A 21,966-nucleotide genomic window follows, 5' to 3' on the forward strand; every position below is an offset into this window, starting at 1 on the left:
TTCACAGTGTTTTCTGTGGGTCAAGAGTCTTGGCAGAGTTATTTCTCAGGGTCTTACCTGAAATCAAGGTGTCAGCAGGAATGTGATCTCATCTGAGGTTTGGGGACCTCTTCTGGGCTTATTCAGGTTCCTTTGGCAGAATTGGTTCCTTGTGGGTGGATGACAGGAGTTACTGTTTTCTTGCTGGCTCTTAGCTCTTAAAGGTTGCCCTCAGTTCCTAGCTATGTAGATCTATCACAACTTGGAAACTATTTCATTAAAGCCAGCAAGAAAATCTAGTTTCAGGGCTCACCTGATAAGTTCAGGCCCACCAAGGCTAGTCTCTCTTTTTCCTAATTCAAAAGGTATTAATTGCATCTGCAAAAATCTTTCACCTTGGTACACCACATAGTCTAATCATAGAACTGATATGCTTTCCTCTTCATAGGTTCTTCCACACTCAAGGGGGCAGGATTACATAAGATATGTACACCAGGAGTGGGACTCTTAGACGCCACCTGGGATTATGCCTATGGCCCTCAACAATTCATGCCTCTCCCAAAGAAAAACAAAAGACAACAACAAAAAATGTTCTCTCCTTCCAAAGGTTTCTGTCTCATCACATTACAGCTGCAGCTACTATTGCTAAGTCGCTTCAGTTGTGTCCGACTCTGTGCGACCCCATAGACAGCAGCCCACCAGGCTCCCCCATCCCTGGGCTTCTCCAGGCAAGAACACTGGAGTGGGTTGCCATCTCCTTCTCCAGCGCATGAAAGTGAAAAGTGAAAGTGAAGTCGCTGAGTCGTGCTTGACTCTTCGCCACCCCATGGATGGCAGCCCACCAGGCTCCTCCATCCACGGGATTTTCCAGGCAAGAGTACTGGAGTGGGGTACCATTGCCTTCTCCTGACATTACAGCATCACTTCAAAATTCAGGATCTCATCATCTAAATTATTTACATCTGAGCAAATGAAGCTCCTGAATATTCACAGGAAGGATTGATGACTGAAACTGAAGCGCCAATACTTTGGCCACCTGACATGAAGAGCCGACTGATTGGAAAAGATCCCGATGCTGGGAAAATTGAAGACAAAAGGAGAAGAGGGCGACAGAACAAAGATGGTTGGCTAGCATCACCAACTCAATGGAGGTAAGTTTGAGCAAACCAAGGGAGATAATGAAGGACAGTGAAGCCTGGAGTGCTGCAGTCCATGGGGTCACAAAGAAACAGACACGACTTAGCGACTGAACAACAACGACAAATGAAGCTCCTGGCCATAAGCCATTAAGTACATTTCTTTGAAGCACAATTCCCCTTGGTGACCTGTGAAACTAAAGACACTAGGGCTCCCAAGACTCCCATCATACAATGGTGGGGCAGTCAGAGGAGAACAGAGACATTCCACTTCAACAGCGGGGTAGAGGGAACGTACAAATGAAGGACTGGGATATAACAATTCTGACATCCATCTGTGCAAACGTTCAGGTTTTACTGCTTAAGTTTTAAGATCTGGGAACAATCTTCCAGGGCTCTCAGACTTTCTACATTATCCTTGCTTTTTCATTAAATGTAGCACATGTTTACAGGTGAATTAAAAAAAAAGTTTTTGTTTTCTGGGCCACACCCTGTAGCTTGCAACATCTTATTAATAGTTCTCTGATCAGGGATCAAACCCGGGGGCCTCAGTACTGGAAGGGCAAAGTCTTAACCAGCAGACGGCCAGGGAAATTTCTGAATTTTTAGACAGGGTAGAGAAACGGAAAGAGTGGTTGCGACGAGCTTTAAGGAGGCGAGGAAGGTCACTCAGAAGTCAAGCACCCGCTCCTGGCCGGTGGCCAGCTCGGCTTCTTTGAGCCGCAGAATCCTGCCTGGAGCTTCAAATCCACAAATCCGACAGGGCCGGGAAAGCGCGACGTTACCTGGAGGAAGTTTGGGCCTCGGCACCCTCCGTAGACGTCGTGACAGAGGCGAGTGGTTGCCTTGGAGCCGGCGGGACGCCGCCCGGCCTCCACCGCAGTGGTCACCATGTCGGTGCTGGACGCGCTTTGGGAGGACCGGGATGTCCGCTTCGACGTGTACTCACAGTGAGTCGCCAAGATTCCCCCGGGGCCTGGAGCCTCTAGAAGGCGTCGCAGCGCCATTTCTCCACCCGCGGGCGGTGTCTACGATCCCGCGGCTCACCGGGCTCTAGAGGGTGGGAGGAGGTTGGCGCTGCTGTGCTGGCCTCAAGAAACCCCAGACTGGCCGGGGCCCTGCGGCCCTCTCGAGGCGCCACAGCCGGGGCTCGTATAGGTTGTACGCCGTTTCGGTCCCGTAAGATCCCAAGCCCTGTCTTGGCCAGGGGAATCTATGAGGAAGTTGAGCCCAAACACGGCCGGGACCGCCGAGGGCTTGGGCGTCTAGTACACCCCATTGAACTTGCCGTGCCAGTTTCGTACGGTGGAAGGAACCTGGGGCAGCGACTCAGGAAACGAGCATTCTGAAACTAGGTCTAGAATAAGGATATACATTGCTGGCCCTTAGAAAAAGCTTGAGTCTCCGAAGGAAGTGGGAGTAAGCATTCTCTAGAATCCCCAAGCATGCAAACTTTATTCCCACGGTAAGCTTCCATCTGGTTATTCATCTAAATCACCAACAGTAAGAAGGAACCTCCTTTTGAAGTCTCTCAAACAGAAATCCTGTTTTAGGAAATTTTATGTTTTAAAGAATAGTTAGAAACTTGCTGCCAGCAGTCCAGGAAAAAAATGCCCATTGGGTATTCAGTTTAGTAGCTCAGTCGTGTCCGACTCTTTGTGACCCCATGGACTGCAGCATGCCAGGCTTCCCTGTCCATCACCAACTCCCTCAGCCTACTCAAACTCATGTCCATTGCGTCAGTGATGCCATCCAATATTGAGTATTAAGTGTTGAAAAATAGTAAAGCTAAGTTTCTTGGTAATGGTTTGCTGCTTTTTAGCCACTTCTCATGATTCTTTATTATGAACAGAATTTTCCTCGGTGGAAAAAATGAAATATTAATTTCCCAGACTTAGTTGTGGCTTAGATATCTATTACTAAGATGGTCTTGGATCGTTTAAGACAGTTGTGAGAGAATGCAATTTGTAGTTATGTGACAGTAATATGTTGCACACATTGTTTGACTTTTTCTATTATCCCTGGAAAGTTCTTGATCAAGCAAATGTCCATTTCATGAACATTTTCAGTTTATTAAACATTTATCAAATCCTTGGTATGTGCTGGTTACTGTGCTGATAACTGGGGCTTCCCAGGTGGCGCTAGTGTTAAAGAACTCACCTCCCAGTGCAGATGTAAGAGAAGCAGCTTGGATCCCTGGGTAGGGAAGAACCCCTGGAGGTGGAAATGACAACCCACTCCAGTATTCTTGCCTGGAGAATCCCATGGTTGGAGATGCAAAAAAGTTAAAAAATAAATAAAGATACAAAATGATAGGAAATGACCCCACCCCACCCCACCATTCTAGTGCAGGGATACATTAATGCAGGATATTAAAAATGTGGTAAATACCATCATTGAAAAAAATGAACAAAAAGCTGGAAGACCATAGAAACAAAAAAGTCCATTCTTCCTAGGGAAGGCCTCAAAGAAAATATAATATCTGAATTGAGCCCTGATGAATGAGTCGGACCTTGCTAGGGGAGACAGGGGGAGAGTATTCCAGAAGAAAGGAAGGAAAAAAAAATTAGGTACAGAGTCTTAGAGGTATAAGTCTCATTGATTAGAAGGCAGGATCTGGCAAGTAGAGGGAAGAGGTGCAAATAGAAAGGTAAATTAGCCAGATTATGAAATATTCAGTTGAGGATTTTGGACTTCCTTCTAGGCATTGGGATAACTTGGCTTTGAAGCAGGAAGGTGATATGATCATGTCTGTATTTCCAATAGATAATTGAGTTAGTTTTATTGAGAATGTGTTAGAAAGCTCCACCACATATTCTGCTGGGTTTTTCTTTTCTTCTTTTTCTTTTTTATGGACACTCTAGGTTGCATTCTGTCAGTCAGCAACCTATTCTTCATTCTTTATTTTCTTTTGTCTCCTTTATCTGATTTTTTACCAAGTCTTAATGTTGCTTTGCTTTAATCTGTTCCTTCTGTAACTGCATGACTTCTTTGCTCTACACAGAAACCTCTGGGGCTTCTCCACTGTACACCAGATAAAACCCATGTCTGTCTGACTGGCATTCTAGTTCTCCATAATCTGGTTTGTTCTCACTTATCCTATTGTATTTTTTACTCTCTCTCAACATGTACCTTCTTCCCCAACCAGGCCCCCACATTCTCTTATCATTTCTTACTTCTAAGGTCTTTAATCATGAATTCTCTTCTCTCTTATTTTTCTAAATCCTTTCTCTATATTTCTGGCTTCTCTGCATGTCCCTGGTCACACCAGGCCCCACTTGATCGCCAGGATCTTTAAGTTCTTGCAAACCTTATTTTCAAATGGCTGAACATTTGGTACTGTATCATTTATACTTTTGTCTGTTATATACAGATGTCTTTTCTCTCCGACGATTGTAAGCGGGTATTGTAGCTAAAATAGTAAAGCATTTATATTTATTTTAGACAAATGAAAACAAGACCTGGAGAAGTCCTTATTGATTGTTTAGATTCAGTTGAAGACACCAAAGGAAATAATGGGGATAGAGGTGAGTATATTTCTAATGTATTTGATGTTTCTGGTTTAAATTTAAAATGTTAAGTTATATTAGCTGGAGAATAAGATAGGAAACAGCATCATATGTCGCTTATGATTCCTGATACTATTGTAATAAGTCCTGTAAACAAACCTCAGTTAACCTAATCTAAGTGATCCATCTCTTTTCTGTTTGACCCCAGTTGATGCAGGCAGTCCAGAAGACCAGTCTTCTGTGGTCTTGTGGGAACTTTACACTGTAGCCATGCTAGGTGACTTACTATTTGTCAAACGTATCATGTGATGCTCTACAGCTTCCCTTGAGATGCCTGCCTTTGTTTTTAGAATCGCCTATTGCATCTCACTCTGGCATTCACACAGGCTTAGTTTCTCTGATTTTAGATATTCTAGGGGTTTTTTCATGGAGGAAGGAGTATGTTGTGGCTATAGATTACTCATCAAAAGAATTCCATGGCTGTAATTTGGTGAAGAAATGCTGTGGTAAACAAGGTGGTTGTTGTTCAGTCACTGAATCAAATCAGACTCTGTGACCCCATGGACGGCAGCATGGCAGACTTCCCTGTCCTTCAGTACCTCCCAGAGTTTGCTCAAACTCATGTCCATTGGGTTGGTGATGACATCCAACCATCTCATCCTCTGTTGCGATGAACCTGCCTGCTAGTGCAGGAGACCTAAGAGGTGTGGGTTCAGTCCCTGGGTTGGGAAGATCCCCTGGAGGAGGGCATGGCAACCTACTTCAGTATTCTTGCCTAGAGAATTGCATGGACAGAGGAGCCTGGTGGGCTATAATCCATAGGGTTGCAAAGAGTCGGAGACGACCGAAGCAACATAACACATACACACACACAATGGTATTATATATTTCTAAGACATATAGTTTACCATGCATAGATTTACTTGATTTTTTTTTTTTTTTTTTGCCTTGGGGCAGCTGTAGGGACTACGATAGGATACACTTTGAGAAATGAAGCTTATCTAACTTTGTACATATTTCAGTGTAAGAACATCAGTTTGAGGCTAAGGATGAAAAACATAAGCCTTTAACAGACTTCAGCTTAGCTATAACTTCATATGAGGAAAAAATTTGCTCGTAGCAAAAAAAAGAAAAAGAAAATGGCTCATTTAAATGAGAACCGCTAAGAGAGCATTCATATGGCAGGGATTCATGTGTATATGAGAGTTCTTTGAGAAAGGTAATTTCACTGAATGGCTTAGTAATTATATTGTCTCTCACACATACTCAGCTGGCTGCATCTGACCTGCTAGGACCCCCGGAACATCTTCTATAGAGAAAAAAAAAAAAGTACAAAGTTTTCTCCTTTATCAGTTGAGTCAAACCAAGCTGTTGGCAGTGAATACCTGTACTTTTTCTATTAACTGTCAGATTTTGTTTCTCTGGGATTCTAAATCACACATTGTATACCTTACCTAGAGTCTATATGCTCAGTCAATATTTTCAATTAATAAATGTGTAACAAGCATCTACAAGTGTTGGTGTTGATGCTGGGCCAGAAGTTTCATGTCCATCTCATTCGGTACTGCAAAAGTAGGTCCTTAGGTAAGGTAACCTGATGCTCTGTTTGTTTGCTTTTAGGTAGACTCTTGGTAACAAATTTAAGAATTGTCTGGCACTCTTTGGCATTACCCAGAGTCAATCTTTGTAAGTATCTTTGTTAGAATGCATGTAAGAAAAAGTAATTTGTCACATCAGCTTGCACAGTGGCTCTTGATACCAAAAAAAAAAAAAGCTATACCATGAAATATGTGAAAAGTTTTGATTTTTGGTTTTGTTTTCTCCTTTACTTTGAAATTTTCTATAACCTGTTTTAAGGGAGATCTAAATTCTAATAAAAAGTACAACCTTTAATTGTGTTAAATGTTGTTTCACTTGTTTTTTAAACTATTGTAGATTATCCAGCTAGACTTATTTTTGTTTGTTTAAAAGAGGCAGAATTAGCTTTATATTTCTTTTAGTTATTTAATTTAAATTTGTAGATATTTCTTAAAATTTTTTAAAGTTCTAAGTTGTATTTTTATATATATTTGATTTTTTAAGCTCAGAGTTCTGTGTATATATGGTTTTTTTTTTCCCCCTTAGTTCAGTGTATCATGTTCTTTAAATTCTTTACTTTTGAATTTTAGCTATTGGTTACAACTGCATATTGAATATTACAACAAGGACTGCTAATTCTGTAAGTTGGAAAAATCTTATTGAAATATATATAGTGAGGAAACAGTAGATATCTGAGGTTGATGTTTGTTTTCACTGTAAATGAGAAATTGCTCTTAAAATTTGTTCTTACAGAAATTACGAGGCCAAACTGAAGCTCTTTATGTACTAACAAAATGTAACAGTACTCGTTTTGAGTTTATATTTACGAATTTGGTTCCTGGAAGTCCTAGACTTTATACTTCTGTGATTGCAGTACACAGGTATGGTAATACTTGATAGATTATTGAATATTTTTAAGGTAATTTTATGATATAAAGGTTTAGAGGATAAAATATTGACATGTGGTGCTGCCTTCCTCCAAGGGCTGTTGCAGACTTCCCAAAGATACATAGAACATGTTACATTACTGTTTAATAAACACTTTGAAGGTATTTCCTGGTGGCTCAGCTGGTAAAGAATCTGCCTGCAATGTGGGAGACCTGGGTTCGACCCCTGGATTGGGAAGGTCCCCTGGAGAAGGGAACAGATTACCCACTCCAGTATCCTGGCCTGGAGAATTCCATGGACTGTAAAGCCCGTGGGGTCGCAAAGAGCAGACACGACTGAGCACGACTTTCACTTTCACGGTATTTATAAAACACATAAGACTGCTTGAAGAGTCTGTTAAATTAGCTACCGAGATAGTTAAAAAATGAAACAGAGACAGTTGAATAATTCAATTAAGAAATTATGATTATTTTTCTAACAGTAGAAGGCATGATTGGGTGATTTCTCTAAAGAGTTTTGGGTTTTTGTTTAGCTATTCTCTTCTTTTAATACCTCAGCTCTTTTTTTTAAAAACCAGCCCTAATTGGTGTGGTTTTCTTAAAAGTTTGGCTAAGATGCCAGGCCAGGAGAAAAAAAGTACACACACATACGATTTTTTTTACATGCAGACATATAGTATGTATGTGTTTTATTATGTTGTTTTAATTTGAATTCCTTTCATTACTAGTGATGTTGAAATTATTCATACTGTTTGGCTATGTATATAGTTTTCTGTTGTAAATTTCTTAATTTTACTGTTATGTGTATTGCAAATTTATTAGTTTCCTAGTTATTTTTTACAATTTTGTTGATGATTTTTTAATCTATATAATGGTTTGACTTTCCTAGAGATATAATTCACATAACATAAAATTTACCATTTTAAGGTTTACCATTTGTTAGTGTTGATCTATTCACCACTACTCAGTTCCCCAAGAAGAAACCCTCAAAGTAGTCACTCCCCATTCCCTCCTCCCTGTGGCTCTTGGCAACCACTGGTTTATTTTCTGTCTCTATGGATTTGCCTGTTCTGAGCATTTCATATAAATGTAATCACACAATATAGTGACATTTTATGTCTGACTTCTTTCACTTATGTAATGTTTTCAGAGATGCTACGTGTTGTGTCATATATTAGTACATCTTTCCTTTTTATAACTGAATAAGATTCCATTATATGGACACATATTTTGTTTATCCACTCATTAGCTGATAGACATTTGGGTTGCTTCCGCTTCTTAGCTATTAGGAATAATGCTTCTATGAACATGCATATACAAGTTTTTGTGTGAAAGCTTTTTTTTTTTTTTTTGAAAGCATGTTTTATTTTAGTTCTCTTAAGCACATACCTGACTGATATCTCTTTATTTCACTTAGAGAAGTAATATGAAATGGAGTATGAAGGGATCCAGGAATCTTCTTTTTCTTAATAGTATAAAAATGTTGCGTGTTCCTCCAAAACAATTCATAGAGAAATAATGTCCATTTTTTTCCACTGGTTAAATATTGATGATTACAGTCCTAAAGGAAATTAAGATTTATGGGCAGATGCTAAAATTCTGCTGTTTTGTAATTCATATATTAGAAGATTAAAGTAAAAATCATTAATTTAACAATACATATTATAACTTATATAAATGACTTCTAAAGTTGTTCAGGCCAAGAAAACACTTTAGCTTTAATAAAAGGGTAAATTAGCCTGTATTTTTGTGGAGTTAAAATTAGAATTAACCAAAAGTTAATCAGAGTTTTCTCCTGTTTTTATTATTTTGGGAAACACAGAAAGAAAAAGTCTAGGAACTTATTATGCAAACACACACAGATACATACTCTGTCTTAGAGTTCCTTTTGGAGTTGGTACAGATTCTTTCTAATTTTCTGTATATAGGTAGATGTGGGCGTAAGTTTTCAGGTTTCAGAGGAAAAGTAATTGTACTCCTATTTATGTTAAGAGAATAATTGTGCTTTTACCTAAAAACAGAGAAATGAAGGGAAGTTTTTTGATAGAAAAATTAATATTCATGTCTATTTTTACAAGGATTGTTTTTTTTTTGTGTGTGTGTGTGTGTGTATGTTTTTTTGTTTTGTTTTGTTTTGTTTGTTTTTTAGCTTAAAGAAAAAATTTGCTTCTTCTCATTTGTGCCATACTTTATATATTAAAATTAGACATCTCAAATTTAGGTTACTGAGATAAAATTTGTAAATACTAAAAATAATAATAATAATAATAAAATAAAATAAAAATTTGTAAATACTACACTGAAATGACAAACAGATATATTACAAAAGACTATAATCACCAAAATTTATTAACAAAAATATTTTTTAACTTACCTTAATAGCTATTTGAATGATGTACAACTGTGTATTTTTGTAGATAAGTAGACATAATCTAAGAAAACCACATTTTCAGTTTGAATTAATCTTTTATTCTTTTTGAATTAATCTTTTATTCTTTTTTTTAATAGAGCATATGAAACTTCTAAAATGTATCGTGATTTTAAATTGAGAAGTGCTCTAATTCAAAATAAGCAACTAAGATTATTACCACAAGAAAATATATATAATAAAATCAATGGAGTATGGAATTTATCCAGTGATCAGGTACCATGCAAAGAACTAACAAACCTTTTGGGGTGGTGCTTTCTTTGGTAATCATTTTTCCATATATGATTGGGTTTGTATATTTATTTAACTCTTAATATTAGCATTATAGCACTTGATATAAATAATACTCTGATTTTCATATCCTTATACTCTTTTTAGCAACAGTTGTTTTATGTAAACTTTAGAGCTTAAGTGGACCTTAGAGGATCATCTAGTCCAGTCTCTTATTATTCACTTACAGATGAAAAACTTGGGCCCTAAAGACTTAGGTGACTTCCACATCTAGTTTATCCCACAGTCTCACTCTTCCTCCCTTACTGCACTACCCTCCACAGCATGATAACCTAGGCTAATTGAGGAGAGTCATAGGGTGGACTGTCATGGAAGCCTTTTAATCCAGTCTTTGTGGAATTAAACATGTTAACTCACTTGGTGACTCCTACATCCATTATTGTAACTTTTCATTTCCTCTTGAAATTATAACCAGATGAAACATATAAGCAACTAATAGTGGGAATAAGAAACAAATCAATTTCTAGAAAAAAATTGTCTCTTACTAAGAATAGTTTCCAACCTTCATGGGTGTTACAGCCTAGTTTCAATTGATAATCACTGTGGTAAACCATTGTGATTGAAGAGCTCTTGCTAAACATGGAATCACAAGCTTAAATTGTGAATAAAGTTTGCTCACTAGAAAAGTTCTAGTTGTGGACTATGATAAATATGCTATAGGATATAGACAACTCCACATCTGAGTAACTCCTCATAATGCTCAATTCTGGTATTTTATGCTGCTGTGTTAATCACAATTATTCTCATGTTTAGAAAATAAAGAGTAAGTATTCAGACATGATCACTGATGTCCCTCTCATCACTCTCCTTTACAGGGAAATTTAGGAACCTTTTTTATTACCAATGTGAGAATTGTGTGGCATGCAAATATGAATGACAGTTTTAACGTCAGTATACCATATCTGCAAATTGTAAGTGCATGCATTTCGATGACCTTATTTTAATGTAGAATAAATAATTTCTGTTCAACAGTTAATAGGACTTTGGGGATTAGATGAGTTCTTTCTTCCCCTTTTTAAGTGACAGCAGTGTAGCTGAGAGCATACTTTTTAAATGTTGATAATCAGAAAGACCCAACTGTATTTACAATCAAGGGAAACAGCACCATTATCAGCTTATATTTCTCTTTTCATTAAGAGAAAAATATACTGAATTCTGGGCTTCCCAGGTGGCTCAGTGGTAAAGAATCCATCTACCAATGCAGGAGACTCAGGTTCAACCCCTGGGTCGGGAAGATCCCCTGGAGAAGGAAATGGCTACCCACTCCAATATTCTTGCCTGGAAAATCCCATAGACAGAGGAGCCTAGTGGACTGCAGTCCACAGGGTTGTAAAAGAGTTGGGACACGACTCAGCAACTAAGCATGCATGCACACATACTGGATTCTAAAAATTTAAATAGCACAGATGCAGAAGATAAACTTCTGGTTATTGGTAGGCAAGGGAGGGAGGGATAAATTGGAAAATTGGCATGGACACATACACACTAATTATATGAAGTGAAGTGAAGTGAAAGTTGCTTAGTCATGTCCAGCTCTGTGACCCCATTGACTATACAGTCCATGAAATTCTCCAGACCAGAATACTGGAGCAGGTAGCTTTGCCCTTCTCCAGGTGATCTTCCCAACCCAGGGATCCAGCCCAGGTCCCCCACATTGCAGGTGGATTCTTTACCAGCTGAGCCACAAAGGAAGCCCAAGAATAGTGGAGTGAGGAGCCTAATCCTTCTCCAGTGGATCTTTCCAATCCAGGAATTGAACTGGGGTCTCCTGCATTGCAGACGGATTCTTTTACCAACTGAGCTATCAGGGAAGCCCCCAATGTATATAAAATAAATAAGGATCTACTGTATAGTACAGAGAACTCTGCTCAGTACTCTGTAATGGTCTATATGGGAAGGGAATCTGGAGAAGCGTGGATATATGTATTTGTATGGCAGATTCACTTTGCTGTGTACCTGAAATTGGCACAACCTTGTAAATTAAGTATACCTCAATAAATTTTTAATTTTAAATAATTATCACACAGATTAAGGTGATTTTTCTTAGATTTTATTCAAAGCACTTTCCAGGGCAGCTTATGGAAAAACTTGAACAACCTTTAAAGGCCAACCCAATATATAGTGGTTCTTTGGCATGGCTCACTCTATGGCTTGCAACTTTCTGCTCAAACCCTTTTAAAGCCAGAATGGATTCATTGATTCTGTGAATGAAGTGTTTTTATTGTATTCAGGTATAGCCTGTAGTGTAAGCTGGATTCATACCACAGGTTTGGTGAAAGGAATCAAGATGGCTTTTATTGATAATGATTTTACCTTAAATTAAATTAAAGCTGTTAGAATTTAGAATAAGAACTAATTACATCTGAGACCAGTTTGTTTTGGGAGTAGATAAAAGTGATTCTTTTTACTCTGCACTGCTTTAATGGTAAGTGTGTGATTCAGTGAAACAAATCGTAAACTCCAATAAGCTGAAGAATTTCATTTTATGTATTTAAAAAACTGCTCATCAGATCCTAGTGCAAATTACATGAAACATAAAAATAGTTAATAAAAATCCTGTGAGGTTATCCTATGATGATCACCCTTATTGTAGAATATAAGTAGTCTTAAGACTAAACAGTTTCATTAATAAATATTTATTGAGTATTAGACGCAATGTATGTGATACCTGGAAAATTTTATTTTTAAAAAAGATTTCTTGACCTGTGAGAAAGATAATTATTTGCAAAATATTCCCAAGCCTATATTTTGCTAAATTGTTTGATATCTGAATTGCTTTAAAATATCTGATCATTGATTTGCCAAATAGTGAGCACCTACCCTGTGCTCAGTAATGAAAGTCATGAACCGGTACGCAGTTTCTGCCTCTAAGGAGCTTTCAGTCTGGTGGAGAAAAGCAGTACCTTAAACAAAAAAATTATAGGCTCTGATAGGAAGAAAATTATTTCTGGTCATCTAAAGAAATATAAGAATTTATATCATAGCTAGGAAAATGTGAGAGTCTACACAGGCATTTGATATAATTGATGCTAGTATTGTTCATTGCTGTTTTGTATTGCATTTACGTATGCTATAGCTTGCTCAGCCTCTATTATGCTGAAAAGTTAATTACTGAGTAGTAAACAACCCTGTGCTTTCTGTTCTTCAAGTAGTGTACTTCTTGTTTTTTAAGAATACAGTTGCCAAATATGGACTCTGGAATGATTTCGGCCTGGCCTGAACAACTTGCAATCTGATACTGCCAGTCTGTCACTGGGCAATCATTTTCTAACTTCAGCTCTGTGCCTCAGCCGTTGCCCTGACTCCATGCCTATCAGTTCAGTCGCTCAGTCGTGTCCGCCTCTTTGCGACCCCTTGGACCACGGCATGCCAGGCTTCCCTGTCCATCACCAACTCCCGGAGCTTACTCAAACTCATGTCCATCGAGTTGGTGATGCCTTCCAACCATCTCATCCTCTGTCGTCTCCTTCTCCTCCCACCTTCATTCTTTCCCAGCATCAGGGTCTTTTCCATTGAGTCAGTTCTTCACATCAGGTGGCTAAAGTATTGGAGTTTCAGCTTCAGAATCAGTCCTTCCAAGAATATTCAGGACTGATTTCCTTTAGGATTAACTGGTTGGATCTCCTTGCAGTTCAAGAGACTCTCAAGAGTATTCTCCAGCACCACAGTTCAAAAGCATTAATTCTTTAGCACTCAGCTTTCTTTATGCTATGACCAACCTAGACAGCATATTAAAAAGCAGAGATGTTACTTTGCCAACAAAGGTCCGTCTATAGTCAAAGCTATGGTTTTTCCACTCCTATAGATGTATGTATATATATATACACATCTTGCCAGTTTCTTTCTTGACAGCCTCTGTCAACCTCAGTCACCTGGTTAGATTAGCCGTTCACAACCAGGATGCCAGTGTTCTATGGTTCTTAACCAGGACTGTGTATACTCCTGGCAGGGTATGAAGTAATCTAATGGATGGCCAGGTTTTCGTTACGATTACCATTTAGTCTGTCTGTCTCTCTTTTTCTTTCTCACCTTACAATACCCATCTTTCTGGGTGTATGATACACCATCACCTACCACAGATACTGTCCTTCCAGGGCCTTTGGTCTGCTGGTCACATGTTAGATTCTCCATGGTTCTCTCTAACCCTACCAGTGAGTACATTTTGTGTCTCTTTCCACAGGTCCTGCATGTCATTATGCTTCTATCCCTCTAACCTTCTTCCAGGTTACTGGTGTCACTGCTCATCTGCTAGCCAAGTTTCATCCTCATGTCACACTCACCAGTTGAGTGAATTCCATTTGACCTATCCCAGGCTTCCCTGATGCCCAGTGATGAATACCCATACTTTCGTTTTTTTGTTCAGTAAATGGAATGGGGATTCTTTCAGAATTTAGCCATCTATGATATAAGAAACAGAAGGCACGTGTGACTTTTAAAAACTAACCTAGCCTTGGGAACCACCAAAGACACTGGCTCTCCATAACTAAAATACTGTTTGTTGGTCTTTGGTTTAAAATATTCAGAGAAGTTGCAGACTCCCTGAAGCAGAGAACATTTAAGTCAGAATGTTGTGCATATTTCAGAGGCATTGTCTTTGTATTACCATACAGATTTGTTGCCTATTTCCAGTATGAGAATTTTTATTTACTTGATCTCCATGGGAGTGTGAGGAAAAAGAAAAGGGAAGAATTCTGTTTTTCAGACTTTGAAAAGTAGTTAACTGTGTAAAAGTTGGAAAACTTCTGTTAAAACGTCACTACTGTCAGATAAAAATAAACATTTTTTTTTTCTTTTTCATTTTACATCTAGCGGTCAATAAAGATTAGAGATTCAAAATTTGGTTTAGCTCTTGTCATAGAAAGCTCTCAGCAGGTAAGATGTTTTATATTTTTATTAATCTTTAATAGATTTAAAAAACTGTATGACAGTCTATATTTTTAGTTTTATTTATATAATAACCAGGTTATATCCAAGAAGAATATTAGCTGTAACATGAGGTTATAAGAAGAGTTTGAAGTCATATACTAATTGTTCCCATGGAAAGAATCCTGCTTATGTTTCTCTATTGGGCAGACATATTAATTATGATTATGGTCGTGACATTATCTCAGTCTTTAAAGAACCCTATAATATGATACAGTTACTATTTTTCCCCATTTTACAGTCAAGGAAACTGAGGCTCGGAGAAGTTAGGAACCTTGTCTGTGGTCTCGAGTAGTAAGTGGTAGAGCTAGCTTTTGCTTCTAGGTCTGACTGATTCAGAAGATGGAGCAGCACAGGTATACAAGATACACGCACCCTATTTGAGATTTTATACTATCAAACACAGGTTATACTGTATCTGGTTAGAAACTGCTGTGCCCCATTATGCCAGGTGTAATTTATTCTTATACATTTTTTGAAATAGGTGTTTCTCTTCTGAATTCTAAATTTAAACAGGAATTTCTACTCCTTTCCCCTGGCCTATACATTGGTAGCTGCCATTTATTGAGTGTTTACTAAGTTCACAACAACATGATAACCATTTTATGGTTAGAAAATTAAAGCTTATATGGGAATTCCCTGGCAGTTCAGTGATTAAAAGTCAGCACTCTTATACTGCCATGACCTGGGTTTAATCTCTGGTCAGGGAACTAAGATCCTGCAAGCCTTGTGTCACGGCCAAAAAAAAACTTAGAAAGATAAGGAAAGTAAATCTCGCAATATCACACAGCTAGTAAGTTTGTTGTAAAACCAGGATTTGAGCCCAAAAACATATACTCTCACCCCAGAGCAAATTGCTTAATGCTTTTTCTCCAACAACAGATATGCCATTCCCTTTTTGCTTTTAATATATAGTCTATTCGTTTTCAAGGTTGAGCTCAGGAAAAACTTAATTCCCTTGACCTTCATAATCTACAGTAGTGTATTTTTTTAATCTTGAAGTATTACCTTTGATATTTTCAGATGAATTTATGTGATATCTGGATACTTCAAAATAATTCTGAGTGGGTAAGGGGAGGAGATTTGGGGGTTGGGGAAGCTAAAAATAGAACAGAGTTGGCCATATGTTGTTACTTGTTGAAGCTGGATGATAGCTACATGGACAGTTATCCTACTCTTCTATTTTTGTGTATGCTGGAAGTTTTTATAATAAAAAATTTAATTAAAATCAACTTACATATTGTGTTCTGAAATAAGAACAATTAGAACTGTAGTTTATATGTTGTAAATATGATTCCTCAGGCTTGTTTTCTGTTTTTTCATTATTTTTTCCTGTAGAGTGGAGGATATGTTCTTGGCTTCAAAATAGATCCTGTGGAAAAACTAAAAGAATCAGTTAAGGAGATCAACTCACTTCACAAAGTCTATTCTGCCAATCCTATATTTGGAGTGGATTATGAGATGGAAGAAAAGGTATTTTGTTCAGTGTGTGATGTATAGAATTTGCTGAATTGTCTTTACATAATCTATAAACCTCAGCTGTATGCACAATTTAATTTTAAACCATGTTTAAAATGATGAATATACAGACTCTGCTTCATTAGTATGGCTGACTCTTATTTGTGCCTACCACCTGTCTTCTCCCTGGCTGCTTCACCATTCATTCCTGCCCATCTGTGTAGCAGTCTGTGTAGCAGTCTGTCCGAAGATGTCCCCATGTGCAAGGCTCTTCTGATGTAGAGAGACTTAAATCTCTTGCTCTGACAACTTTATTTTTATTCTACTTCAGCCACCCGTTAGCATTTGGTCAAACTTTACAGGCCGCACAGACACTATTTTCTTCCTCTAGTGACTCACAATATAGCAACTGCAGGAGACTGCTCCATCAACATGGCCTGTGTCAGTTCATATTTATCAGAGCCTCTTCCAAATCAGTTATGAAATACTTTGAATATCACGCTTGCCTGTCTGCTCTTTGTCTTGCTCACGACTTCTGGTTTCTGCCCCGGTCACTGCGCTCCAGGTCCATCAGCTGTCTTTTGACTTTACTCTTCAGCCTCTGCACGTGGGCCCCTCGCCATCTGGTGGTTCACTGGTGTCCCCCCAGCCGCTCCATTAGAGACCCCTCACCATCTGCTCTGACAGCAGTGCCCTTGCCAGGGACGCTCTGTCCCAGGCTCCCTTGCTGTCTGTTCTTTTGCTGAGGCCCTCACTGTCTGGTCTATTGCTGGTGTCCACCCACTCTTTCTTCAGTGTCTCAAACAGTACTGTGCATGTCGAGCTATATCATATATCACATATATTATCTGTCTCTTCTGCTGCTCTTGGACATTAGCAGGTGGCCAGGGAAGATCAAAAAGTCAGATTCGGCAGCCAAGTACTAACTCGTACCCTCTGACTTCAACTTCGTTGTGCTGCTTTTTTCTCTCCCTGTCAAATTCCATATGTATCCCCTTCCCCTTCCAACTGAAATTTGTCTTTGGGTTGTTGACACAATATTGTACACTCTTAGGTATTTTATCTCCTTAACCATCCCTTCTGCTTTCTTCCCAACCTGCACGGCTCTCAGCATTCCCCCTTTGGCTCTGCCTCCTCTGTATGTTCCTCAGCAATATCACCTGCTCCCCTGGTTTCTTCAGCTGGCACTTATGTAGATGACTCCCAGATCTTTCTGACCTTGGCAGACTCTCTCAGCTTACCATGGTTCCAAGTATTACTGAGTATTTTCACATAGATGAGCATTCCAAATAACATGAATTGAATTTCTCCTTTATAATTTTCTCTTAGTAATTTAATCAATAACTTTGCAAATCAGTAAGATACAGTAGGACATGGTTGAGTATCTCAAACTTGGCATACCTAAAATCTTGTCATTTTTTCTCAAAATCAAAATCCTACCGATTTATCTATTTATTTACTACCTTATTGTCAAAGTCAGATGTGCTCAAAACCCTGGGATTCACCATTTTTTATTTTTCCCGTTATCTCATTTTAAACATTCAGCCAGTTAAACCATCCTCTCCCCTGTTCCTATCCCTTTTTTTTCCACTTAAACTGCAGTTTCCTTTGCTACTTTTGATTGTAGAATAATGTTGAACAAGCATGGTCCTTGGAACCTGACAATTCTGACTTTGTTCTTAATTTCACTATTTATTTGTGATGCTAGGCAGATTTGAGCTTCAGTTTTCACATTATAAAATAAAGATAATCTCGTTCACAAAGTTATTGATTGTGTCCGTAAAGTGGCCAGCACCTGGGAGACACTGCTACCCATTCTCTTGCTACCTTTTGTTTCTCCTTTTTTCCTCTTCTTTGGCCCTCAGTGTGTAACAGGAGTTAGCCAGAGTAACTCACTTTGTCACTGCATATAAGTCCTTACTTCAAAGACACCTGTTTAGGGAGCTCTTCCCTGACTAGCCATCTACAACAACAACCCCTGTCACTTTTTTATCCCTTATTTTGCTTGTTTATTTGCTCTCTCGCTTGCTTGCTTTATTTTTGGTAACACTCATCAGTCTCCTCCATTATAAATAATGTTCATGAAGTCAGGGATTTTTGTCTATTTTCTTTAACCACTCTGTCTCCAGCAATCAAAAGTAGCACATAATAGACTCTTAATGAATAGTCAGAATTGTTGAATGACTGTGTTGAGTGCCTACTCTTTGTTGTTCACTACTCTAAGAATTTTATATGCCTCATCTCATTTAATCCTGCCAAAAGCACTATGAACTGTATCATCATCATCATTGTAATCTCTATCTCACCGTTACGGAGACCGAGGCTTAGATAGGTTAATTTACTTGTACACAGTCACACAGTTCTAAACATGGTTGAAATACCAGCTGTTCTCGGACTAGGGAATGAAGTCAATCTCTTGTCAGCAGTACACTCCTACATCAACTCTTCCCCACACATTGCCCATAAATAGTCCACATTGTCTGAGCTGGTATTTAAGAATTTCAGTAGACTCCAGTCTACCTTCCCCAGCTTATCTGCACAACCACAGTGTGAGTGATACCCCCGGGCATTGTTCGGTACAATACTCCTGCTTGGCTCCTCTGCCTTGCGGGACTCTCATGTTCTGGAAGATGTATTATTCATCTTCAGCCAGACCCTGTGGTTTCTCACCTTCGCTGATGCTGATCCCCTCTGCCAGGAATGCCCTTTCCCCTAATCCTATCTGTGAAAATCATCCTTGTCCTAAAAGCCCTCAGGCACCTGCCAGCCTTTTCTTCACGAAGGTTTCTGGCGTGCGCAAGCCAGAAGTTGTGCTGTGGCCAACTCTTCTATTACAATAGATAATGCATTTGTTACAGCTGTTGTCTGTAGGTTGAACCATATGATATTCTTAATATTTGACCATTTTTTAAATTAAAATGGCAATGTCTTATAGTTCAACCTGATATTTAGCTATTTATAATTGTATTTTATCCTTCACTCCACTCCAACTGTATTACGCACCTTCTGTGGTGAGGGTGAAAACTTTATACCTTAGGTGGTTACCAGCATGGGGGTTCCCAGATGGTGCTAGTGGTAAAGAACCCGCCTGTCAATGCAGGAGATGTAAAAGATGTGGGTTCAATCACTGTGTCAGGAAGATCCCCTGGAGGAGGGTATGGCAACCCACTCCCATTGTGTGGAGAATCTCATGGACAGAGGAGGTAGCCAGCATAGTACCTCATACACTAAAGATATTCAGATATTTGAAAAATTAATAGATATCAGCACTATATGTATTTTGCTTTACCTTTAGAATATTCCATACAAATCTTAGTGTATTTTTTTTCCCCATGAATTTCTTTTTTCACAAATTCTTTTCAATGACTATTTTGAGGAAATTTTAAAATATGCTATTATACAAGTTAGGTTTTTAAACTACCAGAGAGTTTTTAACTATCAGAAAATCAGATAAAGCCCAATGAGAGTTTTTTTTCTTTATGAATATTTCTAAGTATCATATCAAGTTTGTGTAAATTTTTCATTTTAACTCTTTTGATAATATTAACTTCAGATTTAAAAGCTTAAGATTTAACTGACTCATTTTACTGTTCATGTAAGTTTTAATAGAATATAAATTATGCAGTGATTTTTGTAAGACTTGAGTAGTTGGTAATTGTGATATCCTTTTACAGGTATTTACAATTCTTATAGCATATTCTACTAAAATTATTTATTTGGTTAATATGGTCTTATTGATGCAGTTTAACATCTACTGATTCTTTTTAACATCTACTGATTTTCAGCCACAGCCCCTTGAAGCTCTGACCGTCAAACAAATTCAAGATGATGTAGAGATAGACTCTGATGATCACTCGGATGCTTTTGTGGTGAGCATTATTATGAAGGAGCATCACTAAATTTCTTGTGTTTTTTTTTTATCTGAGTCATGTTCAATTAAATAATGGTTTAAATGTGTAAAATATCATTAAAGCTTGAGAATTTTTAGAGTGTTTTAAACATGAGTTGGAGAATAATTTTTTTTTCCAAGGTAGGGAATTTTCTGTGTGAGAAAATACTTTTAAATTACCAAACTGAGAAATAATTTGAGAACATACTTATTCAGAGGATTTCAGATATGTGAAAAGTTTCTTCATACTTTAAGATAATAGAATATGTTAAATATAGTTAATTAATTTAAAATCTATACTTTCCATAAGTAATCTTTATAAGACCTCCCTCCTTTTAATTTTATAGGTGTATTATCTTAAAATGGATTTCTATTTGAACAGTAAAATTCTTTGTTTGCAAATCTGTATTATTTAATTAGTAGCCAAAATAATAATAAAGCTTTCTATATACCATGGTCTATGAATCTGACTAGAATACCGCTCTGAGAATGAAAAATTTTAAGCTAAGTATAAGATAGTTAATTATAAACTACAGTAACCTAAGTGTGTGCATTTGCTGACACATTGAAGCACTTATCGCTTTGTTTTGTTTTGCCAGCATCTTCTTTTAAACCAAAAGTAGGGGTTAAATTTTATATCTGCTAAATCATTCTCTTATCTACTTTCAAGTTAACAATGCTAACTATACACCAATTACAAAGCACAGTTTTAGCACTTAAATTTAGCATAACTCTTGAAGACATTAATATTGACAAAAGTGAATTCTACTACCAGCTTTGTAAAAATAGGTGAGAAAACCATTAGAAACACAGTAACAGAATATAAAATAGTTAGTTTCAGAATTTTTCTGTAAGTTAATTACCTGTTCCTTAACGTCTTAACCTATTATGTGTCAAGTATGTGAAATATAATTTTCTTTGTCTTATAGGCTTATTTTGCTGATGGCAACAAGGTAAGGATATTTTACCTATAGTGTATGAAAAAACTTTCTATATTCCAGTGTTCAGTATTCACACACTTATGTGAAACCTATTTTTTGTTTTTTTCCTCTTCCTTGCTCACCTTCTCTATTCCCATCTTATCCTCTTATCTCCCAAAAAGCAACAAGATCGCGAACCTGTGTTTTCAGAAGAACTGGGGCTTGCAATAGAGAAATTGAAGGATGGATTCACCCTACAGGGACTTTGGGAAGTAATGAATTGATCTTGAGTTGAGCTGAATTTCTATTTACAGATATCTCAAGATTAAAGATACTAGTTGCCTACTATAAGGCATGGAATAGTTTTTACATTTACAGAAAAAGTTTTTAAGAGAGGTTTTTAATGATTAAGGAAAAACTCATTTATCTAAGATTTTACTGCCAGTCTTCTACAAAAATTATATTTGAAATTGTAATCGAAATGTATCTGGTTTGTTATAAATATGTTTATTTTGTACCTAGTACTTATAAATTATTAGTCTGTGGATATTAAAAGACTGTATTATATTGAGCTTAATAAAGAGTTTATGCAGCACCATTAAATGTTCTGAAAGTATTATTTTAAAGTATAAGACTCTTCTTATGGAATAATCAAATACTGCTTTCTTAATTATAAAATTATAATTATTTTTATATTTATATATATTTATAAAATTATAAAAATTCTTAATTATAAAATTTAAATATATTTATCACATAGCTCTAATATAAATTGAATATATAAATTACAAACCTTAAGCTTACCAGTTTTAGGTAATCATTTATGTAGAAGCCAAAAATTATAGCTAACTTTGGAGGTTATCGATTCCCTATATAAAGTTTTGGGCACTGTTTTGTAAATAATTTCAATATCATTTTGGCAGGAATACATTTATAAGGAAATAACTTTAGTTTGTAAATAAATAGTT

At 37.4% G+C, this 21,966-nt stretch overlaps 1 protein-coding gene across 1 annotated transcript; it reads left to right on the plus strand.

Moving 5' to 3' along the window:
• The first annotated feature begins 1,935 nt into the window (after positions 1 to 1,935).
• Positions 1,936 to 21,589, plus strand: BBS5 (Bardet-Biedl syndrome 5). The gene is made up of 12 exons (XM_065927893.1): positions 1,936 to 2,065; positions 4,560 to 4,642; positions 6,245 to 6,310; positions 6,793 to 6,842; positions 6,956 to 7,083; positions 9,598 to 9,733; positions 10,624 to 10,719; positions 14,618 to 14,680; positions 16,070 to 16,204; positions 19,975 to 20,058; positions 21,008 to 21,031; positions 21,181 to 21,589. Exons 1-12 carry the CDS (start codon positions 2,007 to 2,009, stop codon positions 21,280 to 21,282), a joined length of 1,026 nt encoding a protein of 341 aa, XP_065783965.1. The 5' UTR covers positions 1,936 to 2,006; the 3' UTR covers positions 21,283 to 21,589.
• The last annotated feature ends 377 nt before the right edge of the window (positions 21,590 to 21,966 follow it).

This window comes from Muntiacus reevesi, chromosome 3, assembly GCF_963930625.1.
Source record: "Muntiacus reevesi chromosome 3, mMunRee1.1, whole genome shotgun sequence".
Lineage (NCBI taxonomy): Eukaryota > Metazoa > Chordata > Mammalia > Artiodactyla > Cervidae > Muntiacus > Muntiacus reevesi.

Excerpts from the sequence above, each read along its gene's own strand:
- BBS5 (XM_065927893.1), top strand. The coding sequence starts at position 2,007 with ATGTCGGTGCTGGACGCGCTTTGGGAGGACCGGGATGTCCGCTTCGAC. Across the intron at positions 6,311-6,792 it reads ATTACCCAGAGTCAATCTTT|CTATTGGTTACAACTGCATA; the intron begins GTAAGTATCTTT and ends TTTGAATTTTAG. Across the intron at positions 20,059-21,007 it reads ATCACTCGGATGCTTTTGTG|GCTTATTTTGCTGATGGCAA; the intron begins GTGAGCATTATT and ends TTTGTCTTATAG.